Source organism: Nothoprocta perdicaria, unplaced genomic scaffold (genome assembly GCF_003342845.1).
Source record: "Nothoprocta perdicaria isolate Ctin4 unplaced genomic scaffold, notPer1 scaffold_63, whole genome shotgun sequence".
Lineage (NCBI taxonomy): Eukaryota > Metazoa > Chordata > Aves > Tinamiformes > Tinamidae > Nothoprocta > Nothoprocta perdicaria.
This window is the reverse complement of record NW_020455899.1, coordinates 2,365,477-2,387,413: the sequence shown is the minus strand read 5'-3', so window position 1 is coordinate 2,387,413 and position 21,937 is coordinate 2,365,477. Positions and strand designations below refer to the sequence as shown.

The 21,937-nt window shown below is 47.5% G+C and overlaps 1 protein-coding gene across 1 annotated transcript in view; it reads right to left on the bottom strand.

Moving 5' to 3' along the window:
• Positions 1-1,330: 1,330 nt before the first annotated feature.
• Positions 1,331-21,937, bottom strand: part of PSD3 (pleckstrin and Sec7 domain containing 3) — a 71,284-nt gene continuing 50,677 nt past the window's right edge. Inside the window, exons 9-13 of the mRNA XM_026049942.1 lie at positions 21,169-21,239; positions 14,327-14,484; positions 12,996-13,140; positions 9,520-9,663; positions 1,331-4,227 (exon numbers count right to left, since the gene is read on the bottom strand). Of these exons, the coding sequence (XP_025905727.1) occupies positions 4,018-4,227; positions 9,520-9,663; positions 12,996-13,140; positions 14,327-14,484; positions 21,169-21,239 (728 nt within the window). The 3' untranslated portion in view covers positions 1,331-4,017. The remainder of the gene's footprint in view (positions 4,228-9,519; positions 9,664-12,995; positions 13,141-14,326; positions 14,485-21,168; positions 21,240-21,937) is intronic.

Here is a 21,937-nt window from a genome sequence, read left to right as displayed (position 1 = left end):
CAGGCAGGGTGAGGGCAATCCAGAGCTGCGGCGTTCCTGCCCGCACCATGGGAAGGGGAGCTGCTCTGCGGGAGCGGCTGGGGCGCCGGGATGACACGCGGGAGCAGCTTGAGGCAAGAGGAGGAGGAGCGGTAGCACTGACTGGGATAAGGCCAAAACTGACTCAGGGATGCAGAACGCAGACGTGGCATTGCGAGGTGCCGTCAAGAGGGGAGGAGCCTTCCCTGTCTTCCAGAAGAGCAGGACAATCCCTGCAGAAACTCTGCAATGCCTTTGTCACCTTTGACTCTCCCACTGCCACAACCACCTTCCAAAGAAAGAGGCACCCCTAAGCAAGCAGGAAGCCCTGCCATGGAGGTGCAAAGCAGAGGCCTCATTGCAGGAGGACGTGGGAGCTCTGGGAAGGCCCCGAACCAACAGGCCGTGAGAGACCCTGGGGCCTCTGTGTCCAACCTGGCACCGCTCTCCAGAGGACTCCCTGAACGTGGAGGGGCAGCAGCGCGGCAGGAGGTGGGTGCCCAGGACAGGGCACTTGGAAGGGAGCGGCRGCGGCGCCTGGAAAGCTCCTTCCCCCTTTCCCAGACGTGTGGCTGGAGATGAGGCGCTGTCCACGTTGGCTCCGCTGCGTTAATCACCCAGCTGGGAGACGCATCTTCCTACATCAATGGAGGACATGGCCTAGGTCCCGGATGAGGCGGCCACACTCACTGCTCCACACGGGATTCATCCGCACATGGATGCTCTCCCAGAGGCTCTCCCAACCAAGGAGAACCACGCAAAGCCCATGCAGGGTCCTGTTGACTCACATGGCAGTTCTCTGCTCTTCCCTCCTCTCCCTGTGGTCAGGGGGACCTTGTGTAAGCAGAGAGGCCCCATGGAGGCCTCTCCTCCCTCAGCAGGGCAGAGAGAGCAATGAGCAATCTCCAAAGCAAGGGCCTTTGGGCCTCATGCTGCTCCCTTCCTCACCACCACCCAGGGATGCAGCTTCCCGAGGTCAGGAAAGACCGCGGGGGAGGACCACGCATTGCTGAAGCAAAGGCYGGCGCGCTGGCTGGACACAGGCTCTGTGCTGGAGCTCCAGCCACAGCCTAGAAAGAAAAGCAGGACTCCCGGGCATCACACAAAGGTATCCGGCCTGTTCCCCTGGCTGACAGCCCCTGCAGATCCCCCCAGCCTCCGCAGCGCCGTCGGAAAGAAAGGAGATGACTGCGCTGCTTGGTGGGGCACCTCGTCCCCAGGGCCCRCCGGGAGCCCCGGCCATCCGACACGGCATCTCCTTGCACCCTGCTCTCTCCACTTGATGGAATATGCACGTCTACCTGGGAGCCTGGGGCRCGGGCAGTTCACAAAGCTACTGAGCAAAATGGCATTAATTGCAGCGTGCAGAACCGGGCAAGTTCTGGTGACTAATTCGCACACCTCGACAGTCTCACCCACGTGCTCTAAGCTCAGCAAATATTTAATAGCTAAAAACTGCAGTGAAGAGCTGCATTGGCCAAGCTTGTGTGAGACATGAAAAATAGGCCACAATCCGTTTACAAGTATACATGGAAATATAGAATAAATAATGAAGACTGAAAAAATAAATTAAAAAAACACACACTTTTGCAGTTCACTATTCAACTTTTCATACTGCTTCTGATCATCTCCTCTGCAATGACTTTGAAGATGAATTAACCAGTTTCTGTGCCAAGGCTGCAAACACCTTTTACAGGAATCATTTCCTTTGTGAGCTCAGCATTTCAACTGCAGTCTAGAACAGCTGGAATATCTCAAAAGCTGGAAGGAAAGTTAATTGCCACCTCTTTGCCTGTAAGAGCGCTGCACTTCCATCACTACAGGCTGCTGGGCATGTTCCAGGCTGCCTTCGAGTGTCCACCTAGAGAACCTTCCTGCAGGGGCCACAGCGGGGCTCATCTGCCAATGTGCACTTCTTGTTTCTGTCTCCACTCTTGTTTCTGTCTCCACTCCACGCAGCTCCACACGTGCCATGAAGTGTGATACCCAAGAGGACAGATGCTTTCTGCTTGACCAAGTGCCTCCAGCATTCCCAATGAGGATTCATTCCTCCCGGTGCAGCCGCTCTTGGGGCTGTTCTCAACTACCAGCTGCAGCTGGGTGTTGATCCACCACAGGACAGCGAGCAATCCAAAGCACCCCTTCCAGGGAGGGGAAATTCCATGTCCACATTGTATTTCTTCTGCAGCTTTGGCTCCAGGCGCAGTGGTGAGAACTGACTTGGTTCTAGCAGGGYGTGAACCTGCTCCTGTGGTACTTGCTGTGACAGAGATATTGGTGTGGTCCTAAAATTAGTGGGGGTTGGAAGTACCAGCACATTTCTTGGTCTTGACTTATCATTGCAAATTGTATCCTGCAGGAAGGCTGACCTGAGCCAGGCACAACAAAAAAATATAATAGCAACAATTCTCATCTGATACTCTAACAGAACCTCTCAAGATGCTCTGTGGAAAAGGCCAGCATGGTTAAACTATTCTGCATACGAGATGTGTGAGGCATAAAGGGAGAAGAGACCTGCCTGAGCTCRCTCAGCAGGCCAGTATCAAACCTGAGATTAAAACCCAGGGTGTTAAGTACCGGGTGCGTGTGTGCTCTCCACAGCGTGCTCAAAGCTGCAGGGGCTGAAAGCAAAAGAAGCATTTCTGTGTCATCTTCCTAATCCCTGCACACAAGTGCCCAGACTGGCGACCACACAGGCAGCTGTGGAGCAAAGAGGGGGTGCTGAGGTACAGAAATCTTGAGCCGCATTCCTGCCTCTCCGTGCTGAGCGGGCCCCTCGCAGCCCACGGTGGGACGTGTTGGAGCTGCAGGGCAGGACAGGAGGTGCCAAATCTCCGGCTGCTCTGTCCCGCAGAACSCAGGCCGGAGCAGCCAGGATGGCACTGCCCCCCAGGGCACAACCTGCCCCCTTCTCCAGCCTGCACCAGCCTCTTCTGCTCCAACACGGGCTGCAGCAGGGAAACAGATAGCGGAGGAGAATCCCTTCCTGAAGAGAAAAGGCAAAATACTCTGTCTCTAGCAGAGAATTTGCAAATATCTGTGCATACAGACACGGAAACTCCTGGAAGGGGGAACATGGATGAATGATATATTGTAAGGCTCTCTATATAGCAGCTAAGTGAGAAAGTATAGTTAAAAACTACACAAACACCCTTTGTCTTTAAAACACAATACTTATAATGGCTAGCATCTACAGTAGCCTCTTTGCAAATAAGACTAAAGCCCAGGCTCGTTCTGGCTGGGTAGCCCTGGCCACAGGGGCAGCATGGGTTTGGACATYCCCCAGTCTGCTACCTCGGGAGGAGACTTTTGGCGAGGAAAGAGAAACAAATGATTCCAATGCTGACATCCCGACAACCCCAGCGACTTCCAGGCTTCCTTCCTTCGCAGTTTTGGGTCCGGGGGTCAATGTCACAACCACAAGCAACAGCGCCTTAGTTACTGAAGCACCCACGGCCGAGCATCAGTACCATCTGCTCTGCATTGTCAGGAAAACACCATTTCCAGCATCCTAGGCTCTAAGCAGCCTCCTGCAGCTGCCTATGTGCACGCATCTCTCACAGCAACAGCCTGAATTCACAACGCTGCAGCATTTGTCCAGTTACACTTCCCACCGACCACGTAAATAAAGTGGCAAGTGACTTGAGAGATGAAAGCCACGTGCCAATGGGAGGAGATAAAARGGGAAGAGACAGATAATAAGTCACAGCAGTCTTCCCCTCCGCTCAAGCTCCTTTAGAAACAGAACAATACAAAAAAAATCCCCAAGGATGTGCTTCAGTCGCTAAAGGATAAATTAACAAAGCAAAGCAAATCAGGAGCAAAGACATCTCCCACAATCTGTACAGAAACAACAAAATATACAATAGAAAATGTCACTAACACCCCATTCAGGCAGATGCACTTATTTTTGTGAATGACAGCTTATCAAAGGAAAAAAAAAATGTTTGACCACCGGTACTCTGCTGCATGGACGTTCCCCTGGTTGCCATTTATCCCCTAAGTGACCTTCTGCTTAACGCTGGGTGTTTCTGGCCTGTAGTCCTTCCTCTCCGAGACGTTGCGTTTCACCTTGGCACTGACTGGGGACTCCTGATTCAACGAGGGGCTCGAGTGGGATTTCTTCAGGCCTGGCCCGTCGTTCTCCCCGCTCAGCAGCTCCTTCACCCCGTCTCTCAGCAGGCCAACATAGATCTCATAGCGAGTTTTCTGTGGAGAGAAGAAAAAGGGATATAAAAAAAAAAAAAAGAGAGAGAAGAAACAGAGGCTTGAATCACTCTGGGGAAAGAAAGAAATAATTACAGGAGCACTTGAGAGACAGTCTGGGTAACACAATGTCTTCTGCTGGCCTTGAAAGCCAAGCGCTTCATCCTTACGTGAACAATGGGGCTAATGTGGGCTCAAACAATAGTGTCTAAMGTGCCCTGCACTGCGGGAGAGGATTCCAGCAGGCCGAGCCCCGGGGGCTGTGCAATCAAGGCACTGCTTTGTGCAGCACAGAGCTCCGCTCCGCTCAGCCGCCCTCACGGTGCCCACGGGGGCTGCCCCACATCCTCCTGTTGATCTGCAGCAGGTTCCCTCTGCCCCGGCCTCTTGCAGCTTTCCCTTTCCAGCAGGAAAGCCCGTGTCACAGCAACATCCTCCTGCACAGAGCATCTCAGCAGCCAAGGAAATGGAGGCAGATGAACAGAAGCTCCCTGAAGATGCCTCTGAAGATGTGGAGGGTGTTGAAAGCAGCAATCCACCCTACGGCATTTGCTGCACAGCCTGTCCCTGACAAAGCCCCCGGTGACGCAGTGCACACATTGTGTCGAGGTGATCACACTGGGCCTGGGTGTTAAACGTTTCCACTGATTGTTAAATCTGGTTTTCCAAGTAATACAACAGCCACTAAATTATTATGTTCCTGGCCGAGTAAAAAGTGTTTAATGAAAATTCTTCCAATTTATAATAAAAATAATAAAGTTCAGGCAATAATACTACTTATTTGAGTGCCTTTTCCGAGGGCAGAAAATAGAAAAGCTTAGGAGCTGCTTTCAAGAGTGAAATGAAAAGAAAAAAACAAAGGAGAGAATGTGACTGGGTTTCCAAAGAGTCCTTTGAATAAATAAAATCTCATAAAGGAGGATCAAAAGACAATCTGCCTAAAAATTAAATGAAGGAAAGCATTCTTATCAATTCCATATCTGGAGCTGCAGCTCCACAGTGCAAGAGACAAACGTATTAAGCAGGTAAGATGTGTCACTCAATAAAAAAGGAAAGAGAAAAACAGCAAGCACAAGTCTGATGATGCTGAGGGCTGATGAATGATTCATCACACAATGAACGGGACACCTCTGCAAGGAAAGGATGGGAAGCCAGTGCTCCAGGCCTGGAAACAGCCCAACATTCCCCAAAGGCGAGGGCGACATCCCTGCCCTATGGATTTATGCATTTCATCAGGCCAGTGAACACCACCAGGGTCACAAGACCTGGCAATCAGAATGGAAACCTGGGAGCAGCTTTTGCCTGGCACTTCATTCAATGGGCATTTTGCCTGTGAACTTGTGAGTCCAGAATTTCTGCCTCAGTTAAAAAATATAYTAACAAGTTTCCCTTTCAAATTCAGCTGCAGGCTTGTTCTCTTCGTKTTACGACATTTGGAGCTAGGTATTCCTAGTGGTGGATTTTTTTCTTTGAAAAAAAATATAGAAAATTCTGTCAGAAGAGAAAAGACATAAAAGTTAAAAGAAAAACACGCAAGGGCTTTTGCCATGTTGTCTCTGAAGCCTGACTGCACACAACCAGGAGGAGCTGAGGTAGCCATCCAGCAGATTTCTCTGGTTGCACCTCTCACCTGACAACACTCCAAAGCTCCCTCTCACACCTGGGATTCTCACCACGGGCAATCATCATCTGCAGCAGCATTTTCAGACACCCAACAAAGAGGAAACTAGCATGGGGAGAAGCTCAAGGCTAAATCTCTGGAAAAAAAGAGACAAGCAACTTCTGGTTCACCTCCACACACAAGGAGATGCCATCTCACTTGTCTTCTGTTGGGAAGAAGAATGAAGGAAGGTGGCTAAGGTGGCTGAGGAAGAGAAATTGCAAGGGCATACAGAGACATAATATGGCCTGTTCCTCCCTAATAGGACCRTGCTGCTTCCTTCCTTTTACTGACTTCTGTGGATATATCCGCATGCTCCTCTCCCTTGCAGACCACCTTGCATGGATCTGCATTGATCCCCTCAGTCAGAAAGAGCCAAGTGCAAAATCCTGCCCTTTTGCTTTGACCTCATGCAGCAAAGTCTGTCACTAGCTCCTGCCTGGCACTGACAGGACTTTGTTTTGAAGGGAGGGGAGAAACTGGCAGGAAGGGTTCCCAAAAACAAGGGAAATTTTCCATTCTTCACATARCTCTCATGTTTTCCATGTTTACAGTTGCATGTGTCCTGTGAAAAGTGTGCCAAGCATGAAGGTAACATAGCTTTGCACACCACTTGTGGTTGCTTGAACCACTTTTTTCTTGCACCTGACAGAAGCTGGAATATCATTTGCCTGTCCAGACTGTGTCCCTCACACTGCTGATGACACATGTGAACTGCAAGGTGCAATGGTTAATCAAGTCTATTGCTAGGGTGGAGGTTGTTTCCTGTGCTGTAGCTCTTTTTCTTTGAACAGAGATACCTGAAAGAAGCAAACAACAAAAAAAGCACAAAAACTTCTTTTGTTATCAGTCTTCCTCTTAAATCATCAAACGCTCCAGCCTACACTTCACCCTAACTCAACATGCTTCCAGAAGCAGGAGAAAATAAACTCAGTGTCAGTCAGCCCAAACCAATTAAACTCTTTATTCTCCTACAAAAACTCTGCAGAGGAAAAGTTTAAGACTTGCTCCGCACATCCAAGTACTGTGCTCAGCACTGACATGAGTCTTATAGAAACCCTGTCCCTCTTTTCAAGTAGACCTGGGCTTGATTAATTCCAGAAAACCAGACAATCCTCCCTGCTGAGCAAGGCATCAGGGCAAAAAGGTCACACGATTCGGGATGGCAGCACTTGGAAGGGACCCCTGGCAGTCACCTGGTCTAAGTCTCTTCCACTCAAGAGAGGGTTACCTAGAACACCTTGTCCAGGACCATGCCCAGGAGGCTTCAGAATATCTCCAARGATGGAGGCTCCACAGCCTCTCTGGGCAACCTCTCAGGTTCAGCCACCCTCTCAGGGAGAAAGGGCTGTCTGTGTTCAGAGCGTCGTTCCGGTGCTTCCTTTGTGCTTCCCTTATTGCCCTTSGCTCCAGCCTGGACAGCCCCAGCTCGCTCAGCCTCTCCTGCAGTGCAGATGCCCCAATCCCTCTGCTGTCCTGGTGGCCCTGCGCTGGCCTTGCTGCAGCAGAGCCCGTTTCTCGTGTCCTGCTGAGCCCGGGGCTGCATCCAGGCTCCCAGCAGGGCGAGCCCAAGGGAACATCRCTCTCGGCCCACACACTCCTCACGCAGCCCAGGAGCCTCTTGGCCTTCTTGGCCACGAGGGAGCATTGCTGCTCACAGTCAACCTGTTGTCCACTCGCACTCCCAGGGCCTCTTCTGCAAAGCTGCTCTGCAGCGTGTTGCTTCCCACTCTGTAGTGGATCATGCGGTTATTTCTCACCAGGCTCAGGACCTGCCGAAGTCCTCATTGCCCTCATTGAATTCCATGAGATGTTCCTCCATTCAATTCTCCCACCTGCTGAGGTCCTTCTAAATGGCAGGAGAGTCCTCTGTATCCTTCCCACTTGCAAGCTTGCTGAGAGTGTCCCCTGTCCCATCATCCAGATCAATAATGAAGATGCTGACCCGGTACTGACCCTCTGAGTACATCTCTGGTTACTGCTTCCACTTGGACTTGAGCCACTCATCACAACCCTTTGAACTTGGACATTCAACCAGCTTCTAATTCATCACTACTTAATTGGAAGATCTGCTGTGTTCAATTCCCTTTGCTTGCCCATCCTGTCTGTGACTTCCTCACTTGACTGCTCATCAGCTCATTGTACATGTAGAATTTGAAACAACAAACTGTGTTCCCCAYGCAAAACTGTAAGAACAGTTCTCAGATTCTGTAAGAACAGAATCTCAAGTTCACCTTCTAGATTAATACCAGCCCAGAGACACATCAAAGTCTGACTCAATCACAAGTATTTAAGTATTCTAAGCAAAGGCACAAGGACACACCACTCAGCCCAGAAGGAAGCAGAGGTCTGCTCTAGCAGTCCTGTGTAACACACCACCAGCTGTGGACGTCACCACCTTTTGCTTTGGTGGTCAACATGACTTCTCTCYTGATGGATCCTCCCCCTACTCAGTATTCATCAAGCAACAGCCTTAGTCAGAGCTGCTTTTGGGAGACTGGGAGTACAGAAGACTCCCAGGGAGTACAGAAGACAACTTGCAGCTCTTATGCCCACCAAGTTATCCATCCATCCCATTCATCCATCACATCCATCTCCCAAAGGGGCAAGAGAAGAGAATGTCACTGCTACAGCCAGAATGAGAACCCGGAGCTACTACAAACCCTGTCCATGCACTCCCCTACTCCAGTGCCATTTACTCCACTAATTCCAGTGAAGGGATCTCGAGATTCCTAGAAGAAGATTGTCTCTACCAGCAGTGGAGTAAGTGACCYTTCTCTCTGCAAAAACAGCCTAAAGAGCTCTGTTTCGACAGRATTTCTCAAACTAATACAGAAAGAAATACCTATGTCCTTTCTCTCTTGGTCAGTATTCATTTGGAGCAAAGCCCTTTCAGACCAAAGCAGCCATCATGGCAGTTTTACAGCAAAATGCTCAGAGATGCTGTCTTAAAAAACACCAAGCATCTGCTGGCTTCTCCACTCCCTTCTACATATCCCTACAATCTGGCAAACACACTGATGGATAAAAGATGCTGTAGGAACCTCACAGTAATCTCTCAATGCAGTTGCCTAAATTACATTGCTCTCTTCTGTGTTACTTCAATCTGCCCCATTCCTGCTCCTCCTGATGCCCACATCCCTGGTACACAGTACAAAAGAACTCTGATGAGGCATGACTGTGAGTTAAGTTTTAAAATAGCACTGAATGTTCCTTCAAAAGACACCAATGAAGACAATTATCATGACCTGTATTACAGCAGCATGTTGTCATTCCAATGAAGATTGGCRTTCTGTTATGCTAGGCAACATATAACCTTAAAACAAGAAAAAAAAAAGGCCTGAAGAACTTGAACTTGTAATATAGAACTTGTAAATCTATACGGATACAGCAGACAAAACCAGAAAGTGTCATTTTTATCTCCCATTTTATGAGTGAGCAACTAAGCCCATGGCTAAGATAACTGGAAATCCTTATCAGAAGGAGAAGTCACTGGAATTGTTGCTGTATATCTGTCTAACAATAAATCTTCCTCAATGAGCTAAGATGCAATCTCAGACCTCTAGGGCTGTATCCCCAGTTTGACCAGCTGTCCCCTACCATGCCCCAAAAATTAAGATGCTTTTAATACATACCTCAAACTCCAGATAGTGATCCTTCAGCTTATAGTCATCAACTTCCTTGCCTTTGAGCTTCTTGTCAGGAGGATAGGAGCGGTGCTCGGCAAGCTCAGTAGAGATCTGCTTCAGCTTAGCTTCATGGGATTTCAGCTGTTCATCCTTCAGAAACACATCAGTGATAGAATTTAAAATCTATCACTTAAGTGACAGAATTTAAAATACTCAACAAGCAAAAGAAAATAGAGATCCCCGCACAATATTACCAGGTTGTTCCTTTTTCTTTCTTTCTTTCTTTCTTTCTTTAAATTGATTTTAATTGAATTGCTAAGGCTGAGCGCTGTCCCCAACAGCAGTCTCCAAGGGGTCCAGTCGAAGTATTCAGATTTGCAGAGAAAAGCCTCAGTCGTGGCAGATGCCACGGGGAAGGACAGCCACCCCGTCACCCCTCACCTGGCTGAGGGCAATGGAAGCAGCTTGCTCTGCTGACAACATGACACTTCTGCTCTCATGCGTTTTGTGGTAAATTAATTAAGGCTGTTGTATGCGCTCAGTCCAAGGGCACAATTCAGCTCCCTGTCACAGGTCTCTACTATGAAAAGCRGCTCCTTCCAAGACAGAATGAACATACACACAAAGCCCTTTTCTTTTTCCATTATAGCACTACCAAACGCTCCCTGGTCTGTGATTTCCACTCATTYAGAACAATGCACTACATCCAGAAGAGGAAGTTTGTCCTCTCTCCAGAAGGTATCTTGTTTTGTTAAGCTCCTACCAACTTTTCTCCCACTGTGCAGTTGGAGAGAGCAAGAAGGCAGCTATTGGCAATCTCCTTCATCCATCCCCAAGCCCCTAACTTCCTCCAGCCCATCTGCACAGGACACAGCCACGCTTCCCGCTGCCCGGGAGGTTTCCAGCTCCTGCAGCACGGCCTTCTGGCCACTTCTCAGCTTGGACCTGGAACTCTGCCTGCTTCAGGTAAGCCTGAAATACAGAAACAGTCACGCAGCCCTCACTAACTTAGAGTCAGAAGGGCCGCCAGGTTTTGTAGCGCCCTGCGCAGACCCCAGCTCCAGAGGAGGGGATTCTGGCAGTGCTTGTTGCCCACAGGCCCTGGCCACGCAGCATGCAGGCTCACGGCTGACTCGGGCATATCTCTATTGAGCTGCTAATCTCAGCAGGCACTGAGCCTCTCAACTCACTCACCGAGCTGCAGAAGGAACAGAAAGGCTTCTGCAGCTGAGCCTTAGCTAACCTTATGTTTTATCTCTTCCACAGAGAACTGCAGAGGGAAATATGTGGGATAATTTGCCTCCGCCTCTACATGGTAGGGCTCAAAATGATCTCTATCGGTTGACAAAAATTCCTGTTGCTGTTAGTAACTACTCTGGATCTGCTTGCTCTTTCTATTAGTGTCCAATCTGTCTTTAGCACACTGTGCTAAACCTCCGGTCTCAGTGACATCCCATTGCAACGAGTTCTCCACCTCCTGATGACAGGAGGTCTTTGAGCAGCTAATAATTTGGCCCTTTTGTGCTCCAAGGCACCAAGCCCTTTGGTGTTTTTGTACATGCRTGCACGCCCTCATAAAGAAGCAAAACAAATCTAGCTGAAGCTTCCCAGACCAGCCACCCCGTTATATACTTTTGTCACAACTCTTCACAGTTACCAAGAGGAGACACTGAAGGCAAACTTGGCACAATGATTTTACATAACTTGTCACGTCCCCCATCTCTTCCCCGATCACATTAGTGTTCCCAGCGCATCCTGACATCTGCCTGACCAGGCCCTTTGAAGAAATACTGGGCATCATGATTCAGGCCACAAAATCCTGAACAACAACCAGAGATTTGACAATTCATATTTTGTTGTCTGCCAAATGACAAGAAGCCTGCTGGCAGCTTTTTCACACTGACAGATAGAAGGAGACATGTTTCTGCTTGTCTTTGAATTTATCTGCTTTGAACACTTAACATTCTTCTGCCTTCAGCTAGAACAGCTTATCTTATTCCACTTCTTATGTCTTCCCATCTTGAAGGCATAAACCACAGGGCTATGTTCTATTCTTTTCTCTTTTCAGATTAAATGGAAACAATGACTAGAAAATAATGTGCTAAATGGAATAATCATACAGAACAAGGATGAGTAAAAAGGCTTTTTTCGGTGACTGTGGGTAAATTATTGAAAGCACAAGTTGGACTACAGTATAAAAAAAGGTGAAGAAAAAGAAAAAAAACCTACAGTCTGTATGAACAAAGTGTAAAACCACAATGACAAGACAAGTTAGTATTATCCTGCATGAGACACGCTTTAAACTTCAACCTAGATAAGATGGAAAGTCGGTCACCACGTCATAAGAACAGCTATTGCCACAGAGAGGGAAAGAAACAGGGGCAACATAAAAAGTGCCACCTTTGAGAAATGCAGATTCTGAGATAATGGTTTCCAAGGAGTGTTGCTAAGCTGTGATGATGGGGAGAAGAAGAAAAAAAAAAAAAAAAAGCATTTAAGAAGCCATCCTCCACCAGGGAGACGGCTTTCAAAGCTGCAGGGGTTTATTAGCAAAGCCTAGGATTGGTGCTCTGTACCCTCCTGACACATGTCCAACCTGATTTGAACACCTGGTGGTGGTGCGTTCCTGCTGGTGCAGGAGTAATTGCAGGTGTGCATCACAGCCCCTAAAGCACACACAGCCATGAGAACAACCACCAGGCAGGGCCCGTWTGGAGCAAGCAGAAGTAGGKTTTTTTTTTTTCATGAAAGAGGCAAAGGAGCTGTGAAGCTCTCTCCCATAGGATGCTAAAAAGCGTACATGGTCATATAAGCTGAGACCCAAACAGTTCATGAATACATATATAACAAGAAATCCCTGACATGATAAGAGTCGGAGTCTGGAAAGGTATTAGGAAGAAGCACAAATGATGCTTGCCCTGGACTCATCTCTCTACAAATTCCCTTAGAGCAGAGAATGAGAGTGATCCTTGATCTGACTGACCCAATACTGCGATTCCTACRGGCTCACTGGTGTGACTTTAGAGCAGCTTTGTGGCTGCTCTAAATGAGGTGATGCATCAGCTTAGACCTTGCATCACCTCAATAGTCTGGAAGGCTCAAGCGAACGCACATTTTGTGCAGGCAGTAATAAACGCTCAAATTAAAAAACAAACAAACAAACCCCAAAATCCACAGGTAAGACACTATGAAATGTTGAGATATGGCAATGGGATGAAAATTCTACATTAGTAGAATCAGTATTAGGAACTGTTGGGGATTTTCTTCATAAAAATAAACAATTGCAGTCAAACCTCCTCCCCTGCTTAAAATCTTGTGGGAAACAAGCAAAGAATTATCCTRTTATTAGAGATCTGTGCAGGCCTATTTCCCATAGGAATGCCAATGGCAACAGGAAAAAAAACAATTTTAAGAACCATCTGCTGGCCTCCAGCCAGTCATTAAAATCTCCATGACCTATGCTCAAGATAAACACAGCTCACCTGAGATAGCTTTGTTGTGGTGGCTGGCAGGAGTGGGCGACTGAATTTCTTCTGAGACCCAATTGCAGCTGGAAACGGTGGTGCAGAGAAGACGGCAGCCACACAATTAATCTTGTTGATCCAGGCCTGCATTTCTTCTTGGCTCCTGAGGAAGAAACACATTAAATGTATTAAACATCTGTTGATGTAGCCTCTTCCCTTTCGTTCACTCCCCTTCAATTACAATTTTAAAATAGAGAAAACAAGAGACTGGGCAAGTCTGTAGAGACAGCTGACCTGGTCTCTCTTTGAGATCAATTAATGTCAGGTACCTCATGAATATGGCTCATGAATATGTCCATAGCTCATCCTAACAGGCAGCATACGCTGATCTGCCTTGCTGATTGTGTAGGAAGCTAGTCCTACAGAACCTCCCAAACCCGAGGGACATTTCGGTGTCCTCATTCTGACCCGACATGAGGCACTTATAAGCAAGTTTAAGACTGACACTGTGTCCTCAAGCATCAAGCTACTAAAACTTGCCATATTCTTACGTAGTTAAGCTTTTGTTTTCAGGGCTGGTGCTGTGAGCAGTAGAGCTGGGAGTGGCATCAGACACAAAACCAGAATCTCTCTTGTCCTCATCCTTCCAGAATGGCTACAGCTCCTCCTAAACCTACCCAAGTGACATGTGTCACAAGGCCAACCAGTGCCTTGATTCCAGTGTATGTCCTAAGGCTTCAACTCTATACCCCATCTGTGTCCCCTACTAAATTTCTCAGAGGTTTCAGGGGAATCTCAGTGGAAAAGATGAATTTGTGTAGAAAACTTATGTACTGGTTTTCAATGCCAGAAGCAAAAGGCAGGTCATCTGTTCCATGTGGATACCACAGGCTGAAAAATTTAATCAAATTATTCCTACACTGAATGCTAACTTTGTTTCTGGCCAAAGYGTATCTTCTAAAAAGACATCCAGTTAATACCTGATGATATCAGGAGACAGACAATCCAAGACTGCCTTTGGTAATTTGTTTCAATGATTAATCRCCTTGGATATTAAAAGTTTGTGCCTTGTCTCCAAATTGAATTTCCTACTTCTTCAACTTCCAGCTGCTGCATCTTGTTATGCTTTTCTCAGCTAGATTAAAAAGCCTCTTAAAACCTAATGCTTCTTTCTCATGAACAACTTGTGTGGCCTAACTAAATCACCTCTTAATCTTATTTCTGATCACATAAACAGATTGAAACTCTTAAGCCTCTACCTTAACCTGCCCAAGCAGGTCCTTCAGCAGTGCTTGCTTTCTTCAGCCACTGGCAAAGCCCTCTCAGCCAACTTGGAAGAGGGAACTTACTGAGCTTGGAAGAGCAGGACCCTCCAGTCTGCTGTTTTAAGCTTGAGAACGTTAGGTTTCTTCTCATAGTCCGTTGCCTTGGATGCCAGAGCGTGATGCACACTCACTGCATTCTTCAGATCTTCCTCTGATAAAGCCTTCTCTGGTTTATATTCATCCTGCATGAATTAACAGGGGAAAAGAAAGATATATATATATATTTATGTATATATATAAAAATATATATGTGTATATGTTTTCACATGGCACTTTCCTTAAGGAAAAATGCTGTTCTGTGTGGCCTGTGAGCATTATTGAAGTATATGAATTGGGTGCAACATGATTTGAGCACATGCAGTGCTCACCTACCTTAAAAAATCCYTTTTTTTTACTGTCTTTTCAAGGCAGAGAAGTAGTGGCACTACCTGCTTGCTGGGAACAGGGGTAAATGAGGTGTATTTGTTTAGGTCACAGTCCCTACAGACAACTCAGCTTCCCTTCAGAAAACCTGTATGATGCTCTCCCCTCTCCCCACTTCCCAGCTTCTGGTTCCTGCTGGAGTTGCCAGCTTCCAATGCCTCGTTTTCACTTTTCTCAAACAATTACCTTTGTACCTCCTAAGAGACAGGCCTCGCACACTGGAGGAGCCAACCTATCCCTCTCCATAAAGCAGTTATAGGAACTTCCTTTAAATCTCTCCTTTGCTGTGGCGCTAAGAAAGAAAAACCAGCCCCGCAGTAGCTGTCATCCTGCTGACAGCATGATGGGCGCCACACCATCTCTCAGCTCCTTTGTACAGCTCCTCACATCTGCACCCAGCTGCTGTCTCTATTACAGGGGTAATGAAGGAAGAYGCCTCAGGCTTGTGCTGTGAGAGGGGATTGCCCCTGCTAAGAGCCCAGCACAAAAYGGTCCTGATTTCTGATGCAGAAATAACACCACTCCTATTTACATTTATTTGTAAATAACAAAACAAGGGGTCAGGGTGCTTTGGGCCACAAGCATCAGCCTGGGAATAGTCTCCTGAGCCATAGGAGCAAGGGGAGGTCACAACCRTGGTGCTGTCACCTGCCTGTAAATACCTGGCTGAATACAGGGCAAACTATCGACTTTTGCAAGGAAAAGTTGCTCACTAGCAATGCTGCAACTGTGGAGGCACATTGAGGTTCCTTAAGAAGAAGCTAGACGCAGACTGTAACTGTCTCCATTTCTCTCCTTCAGCGGTATCACAGAAATCAGCTTTGTCTGGTACACCTGACAGGAGAGAAAGCGCGATAGCTGCGAAGTGGAACAGTCAGCCCTGGCAGGTGTCATCACTGCTGATCACTTCCCATGCACACAACAGGTGGAATTTAGGAGACAAAAGAGCACAGCACTTTTGCCAGGACAGCCTGTGCCAGCACAGCCCTTGCTTGAGCACCCACAGAAGTATCCATCCCTAAAGAGAAGGGCTAAAGTGCATGAACCACCTGCGGGGCTTATCTGGTGGCTAAAAGAGCAGAGCTGATGAGCCAGGGCTCAGGTCCCAGAGCAACATGTTAAGGAGGAGTTTGGCGTCTGACAGGAGCACAGGCCACAGCGGGTCGGTGGCAAAGACCAACGAGGATGAATTGAGGAAGCCCTCAGCCTCGTCACCCACAACGTAAGGGGCTTTCAAGGTAAGGGTTTTTTCTGGCATTMTGCTAGCGAGAGATGTCAAATCTTTCCTCTCTCACTGCCAAAGCTCCTGCTGAGACCCAGGAAGCCTTGGAGGGAGCTCCACAGCCTGATGCACACTGGCTACTCTCCATTCCGGATGCTTCCAAAATCTTCTTCAAGGAAGACTCAGGAAGATGACAGCCCACAGACCAAGGCTGAAGGATATCTTGAAGATGGAACAAACAAGTCCCCAGGTCAACTCCCTCTCTTCGTGGTTGACTTATTTGGTAGCAGTTTGGGGATCACCAGCATCACTGTSCAGGGAGACCAGGAAAACACGAAGGTGAGGAAATGAATTTAGGCAAGCCCTAAGAGGAGGCCAGTCRGGCTTTCCTCAAGGTGCTGCCTTGAGGCAGTATCAGCTCTCGCCTTGGTGATCCCAAGCTTTACGTGGAAGAGGAGCCCAACATTCACACCACGCTCTGGTATCTAAACCTGTTCCAGGAGAACTCCCCTTTTGGGCAGTCACAGAAACAGTCCCTGCTAAGGACACCTCCTTACCGACGGACGGAGTTCATGGTAATCCTTGCTAATCCCACTGGATCAGCTATCCGTAATTCACCTTGACAGCTGGGGCTCTGCCAGCTCTTCCACAAGCACTGCTCAGCATACCAGAAATGTCTTCAAAGTAGTTGGCCAACCTCAGAAAACACTGGAGGTGATGTTAGCACGCTGCCAAAATTCCTCTCTAAGGCCTTCAACTCTTTTAATCTGCCAGGGAACGGTAAGGGTGCAACAGCATCCATACCCCACAGGCAGCCAAGAACAGCACATGCTCCGATGTGCTGGTATCCACGTGGAGGAGGAGCTGGAATGAAAGGCAGCTCACTCAATTTAGACCAAGACATGTCTTTCTGGCAACAGAAAGACATGAGAGGCCAGGAAGGAACTGCAGCCTCCACATCAAATGCGGGCTGATCTGAGTGCTGTACACAATGCAGTCACACAATGAATTTTTCTAATAAATTCTCCCCCAAAAAATGACTTCCTCATCTTCTACTGACCCAGAGTCAGCAGATTTCTAAACCCATTTCTRATAAACCAAAAAATTGCATTTGGCTTTTTGACAGCCAATGTACAGTGGGTAGCTACGTGTGATGGCTGCAAAACCCCTTCTTTCAGAAAGACTGAATCACTTTACATCATTCTATCCTCTTTCTTCTTTATTGTTGTTGTTGYTAAATAGAGGAAAAAGATTGAGAAAAGTTATATAAAAAACAAAATACCCGAGAGCCCACAGGATTATAAAGGGCCACATCAAAGAGCTACAGTGTTCCAGATCTCGCAGGAAGGCAGAAATCCAGCACGAAGGCACCGTTTGCCCAGAAACAACTTCTGGTGAGGAAGTAAGGTGAGGTCAAGCCCATGTCCTCCTTTCTGCAAACACACTTCACATCCCACTGCAATCCAGTGAACAGACATACTGTCAAGCTCACACGTTGTGATTTCCTCTTGTTATAAATACAGAGGACAGGAAATTAYCCTTGGCCTGAAGATGTCCAGAGACAGGTCCAACATCCCAAACGTCGCATCTCTCATCTGACATAATACTGTGCAGACATGTTTAGTTGGCTAATTGTGAATATTTCCACTGAGCCCCTCTGGCGGTTTCTGTGCTTACTGATTCAGAAACCATCTCTCCCAAATCACTCATTTAAAAATATAAAAATATGCAGCACAGCAATTAGCTCTGGAATAGTTCCAACAGAACTAAAAAAAAAGAAAATGTGGGCACAGAAGCAGCACTGCCTAGAAGAACTCCCCAGCAAATCTCAAGTCACCATCACTTAGGAACCACTCTCATGTATGGACTTTGACAGTGAAACAGACAGGACAAGACTGGAAAGCAAACCAAATGAGATCAAAATTGAGAGCACTCTGCCCACTGGGGACTTCACAGCTGTGACAAACTGTTTATATTTGAAGAGCATCTTGAGGGAACAGCTGGGGTGCAGATAAACAGAGAGATCAATGATGTAGAGGTTTGTGCACCACGCGGTGAATGACCGGCAGGCAGATGAGAGGAGGGCAGTGGAGGTTGTCTAGGTTGACYTCAGTGAGGCTTCTGACACCACCTCAACATCCTCAAAACCAAGCTGATAAACTATTGGCAGAAGGATTGAAGGCTGGCTTAGTGGCACAGCTTAGAGGGTTGTAGTCAGTGTGCAAGGTCTAGCGGGAGCACTCTAGGCAGTGCTGCATCCCAGGGGTCAACAGCGGATCCCACACCACTCAACATCTTCATTCAGAGGGACCTCAACAGGTGGGACAGATGGGTGGAGGAAAACCTCATGGAATTCAGTGAGGGCAACTGCGTGGTCCTGAGCCTGGTGAGAAATAACCCCACAATCCAGTACAGAGCGGGAAGCAGCATGCTGGAGAGCAGCTTTGCAGAAGTGGCCCTGGGGGTGCGAGTGGACAACAGGTTGGCTGTGACCAGCAASGCTCCCTCGTGGCCAAGAAGGCCAAGAGGCGCCCGGGCCATCCAGGCTGGAGCCAAGGAGATAAAGGGAAGCACAAGAACAACGCTCTGAACACAGACAGCCTTTCTCTCTGGGAGGGTGGCTGAGCAGTGGGAGAGGTTGCCCAGAGAGGCTGCGGAGTCTCCATCCTTGGAGATATTCTGAAGACACCTAGACATGTTYATGGGCAATGTCCTTGAGCATAGGAGTTGGACTAGATGATCTCCAGGGGTGCCTTCCAGCCTCAAACGTTATGTGATTCTGTGATTTTTAAGGGCATATATAGCCTTACATATATGTAACCTTACACACTGATTTACCTCTTCTCTGCTTAAATCACACTTAGTGGATGAAACCTTTGTTACAGCTGCTTCCTCTACACGTGCATATATAATGAGAGAAAAAAAGACAAATAGATGTGTACACATTTGCTCCCTGCCCTAAGTACCAAACAGGAAAGATGGCAAACAGGGGCAAGGAAATCCCCTGCTTATGACCAAGGCTAAAGCTCTGCACTTCTGCAGAGAAGTCAGGCTGCTCTAAAACGCTCTCACATATTCTGAAATTAGGATAATGTTCCATCTCCTACTATACTGCAGAAAGAAAGCACATTTCAGCAGCTTATACCGTAACGAAGCTAGGTCTAGCCATGCATTTTAAAATTCTGGCAACCTCAGCTGCTGCAATTCCATCTCCCTAACAGAAGAAATCTTATGTCAGGGTTGAAGTGAAGCCTTGATGGACCTTCTGGAGCTGGCAGCASATCCAGGAACGTTTCCCTGCAACAGTTTAAGGCCTGGGAGCTGAGCAGGGGCCAGAGACACCCATGGGAGCAGCTGCCCCCTCAACCTGAGAAAAAGTCGCTTTGCACCAGGACCCTCCATCAACTTCCTCCAGCATCAAAACTAAAATCTCCTTTTTGCACCCCTCGAGTACAAGTGGCTCCAGGACCAAGTAGGATAGTGAAGTGTTTGCAGAGCCACGATGGAATTCAAGTGCTGTGACAACTCAAAGCACACAAATAACAAATGAGTAAGAACAAGAAATCCAGCAATGCATTTTGTTATGCAAAGATGCAGTCAGATGTGAAATTAGTCTCTTGCTTTCCAAAGGAGGAAGGGGGAGAGTGGGAAGAACAACCTTCTGTAGGAAATTTCTGTGCTATATCAGCATCTGTATATTTTGTCAAACAGAAATTGTTTATATATAATATTTCAGTGATAATCATAACAGTATTTAATTAAGATTCTAAAATAGACAGCTTCTCCATCTCTACTTGAAAGCTTATTAACTACTCCTATGGTATCCATTAAAAAAATAATTCATGCATTATGGACAAGGAACCTTTCTAACTCATCTTAAGGAAGGCTGTTTCAGGTGAACACTACATATAACTTGTTTCAGAAATCAAAGTATCTGACTCCAATTTCCTGAGGAAAGAACACACACAAACCTCCCATGCAGGCTACCTTAGTAAAACTGGTATTTGCTGCCCATAGGAAGACCAGAAGGAAGACTCAGCTGGGGGGTGTTCAGACTTGGCTCTAGTCTTTCTAATGTCGCATTCGACTTCTGACCCAAATTTCCCCTCCTCTCTGCAGTTTCTCTTGTCTGTTCCAGTATTTCAGCACTTTCAAACAGGGGTGCCTCCACAGCATCCACCTTGTAACACAAGAAGAATTTGATCCAGACCATCCTCCTCCTTCTCAGAGATCTTTCCACTGCAGCTAGGCTGGCTCCAGGGAAATAAAATTTCAGAAAATCACAGCAGAGGAGGAGGGAACAGCACTATGATTTTTTTTCTGCCTGACAGTTCCAAAATGCACCCCTCAAAAAGGCTTTCAATGCTGTGGACTTCTGCAAGAGAGGGCAGTCTGGACAAGCACTGCCTATTTCATTAATAATTTACTTATGCTTGCTATGGGGCCAGGGGGAGGCAAAAAGGCTTTTCAATCTACTTTGCTACTATCATTTATTTGATTTTGTTATTTCTTGCTCATATACTGCTTTTTATTTTGCAAGAGAATAGTTAAAATAACAGATATAACAGATATAAACTGTTAATGGAAAGACATAAACTGTCAATGGAAGATATAAACTGTCAATGGAAAGACTAGAAGATTACATTGATGTTTTCTTAGACTTTTTGATGGTGGGGAGCAAAATCTTTTAGGCACGATAATGCTTCATCTTGCTTYGGGAATAAAGCATTTTCCAAACGTCTGTGGAGCAGAAGCTGCAGATTCCTAGCAGGACCAAGTGGCTGTTCAACTCCTTTGCAGCTGCTCTTGCAGTCATTGTGGAGAAGCACACTGTGAAAAGAGGAGTGAGGAGGACGGCCTCACAGCAGGGGCAGTCATGCTGATGAGCTGCCGTGTTAAAAGCAGCCCRAAGAAATGTGTGCAAGACACAAAGACATGATGCTATCTTTGCTGGTGAGGCTGGCTGTTTTATGAGTCATGAGTGGCAAGTGAAATAGATGGGGAGCACGTGAGATGGGGACAACAGGATTGAACTTGACAGCATGAAATGGGGAGGGAATCGCTGCCAGGTTTCATGCCTGAAGGAGTGTGTAAACAGCAGTGCCGAGAGCTATGCTGTGTACTGGAGGGAAAGAAACCTGGAGGTGAGCTGTGAGAGTAGAGGATACCTGCTGCTTTATCCCTCTTTAATTAGTTTCCAAAAGAGAGTGATTTCTCTTACCTTCTGCAAGTACAAGACTGTTCCCTTCAGCACAGCATAAAAGGTTTTCCAGCCTCGCTTCCCCCTGGGAGCTGCAAAGAAAACAAATGAAAACCCATTTAACACAGATCCATTTTTACACTTTGTCTAGGCAACAGGAGAGCTACATTAGCCCTACGTTAAAGCGCCTTTGTACTCTCCTTCTTCCCAGAGGACAATGCAGGCCAGCACAGCGCTGGCACAAACCCGCTGTGAGGGAGRGCACGGGAGCCGCCGGCTGACAGATCCGCACTGGATCAGAAGGGAGCAGGAGCAATGCTCCTATTCCACAACGCTCCATGGAGAGAAAAGGCCAGAGGGATGTGCTCTGTGCCAGCCCTGCCCCTGCGCTGCAGGCTCTGATCTCAGAGGTCTGAGCAGGGCAAAACCCTCCTGCCTCTGCCTGCACGCAGAAGATGCTGTTCAGATGCAGCACAAGGTGCCCAGGGTGAAAGGCTGCACAGAAGGGTCCTCCCTCCTGCAGCCACTGCACACAACGGGAGAGAGCCCATGGATGCACTGGAGAGGGGAGAAAAAGGCAGGGGGAAACAAAGCCCCGTGGGAAAATAGAGAGCCGCTTAGAGGTGGTGCTGGAGGAGCATAACAGAGAAAACACCTCCAGCTCACAGCTATGGAGAAGAAACGAAAAATAGGAGATCTCAGGTTGAAGCTCCAACTAGAAGTGGGTTTAGCACAGCCAAAGCTCTTCACTCATGAAGGCATCCCATCCTCAGGCATGGACACCAAATGA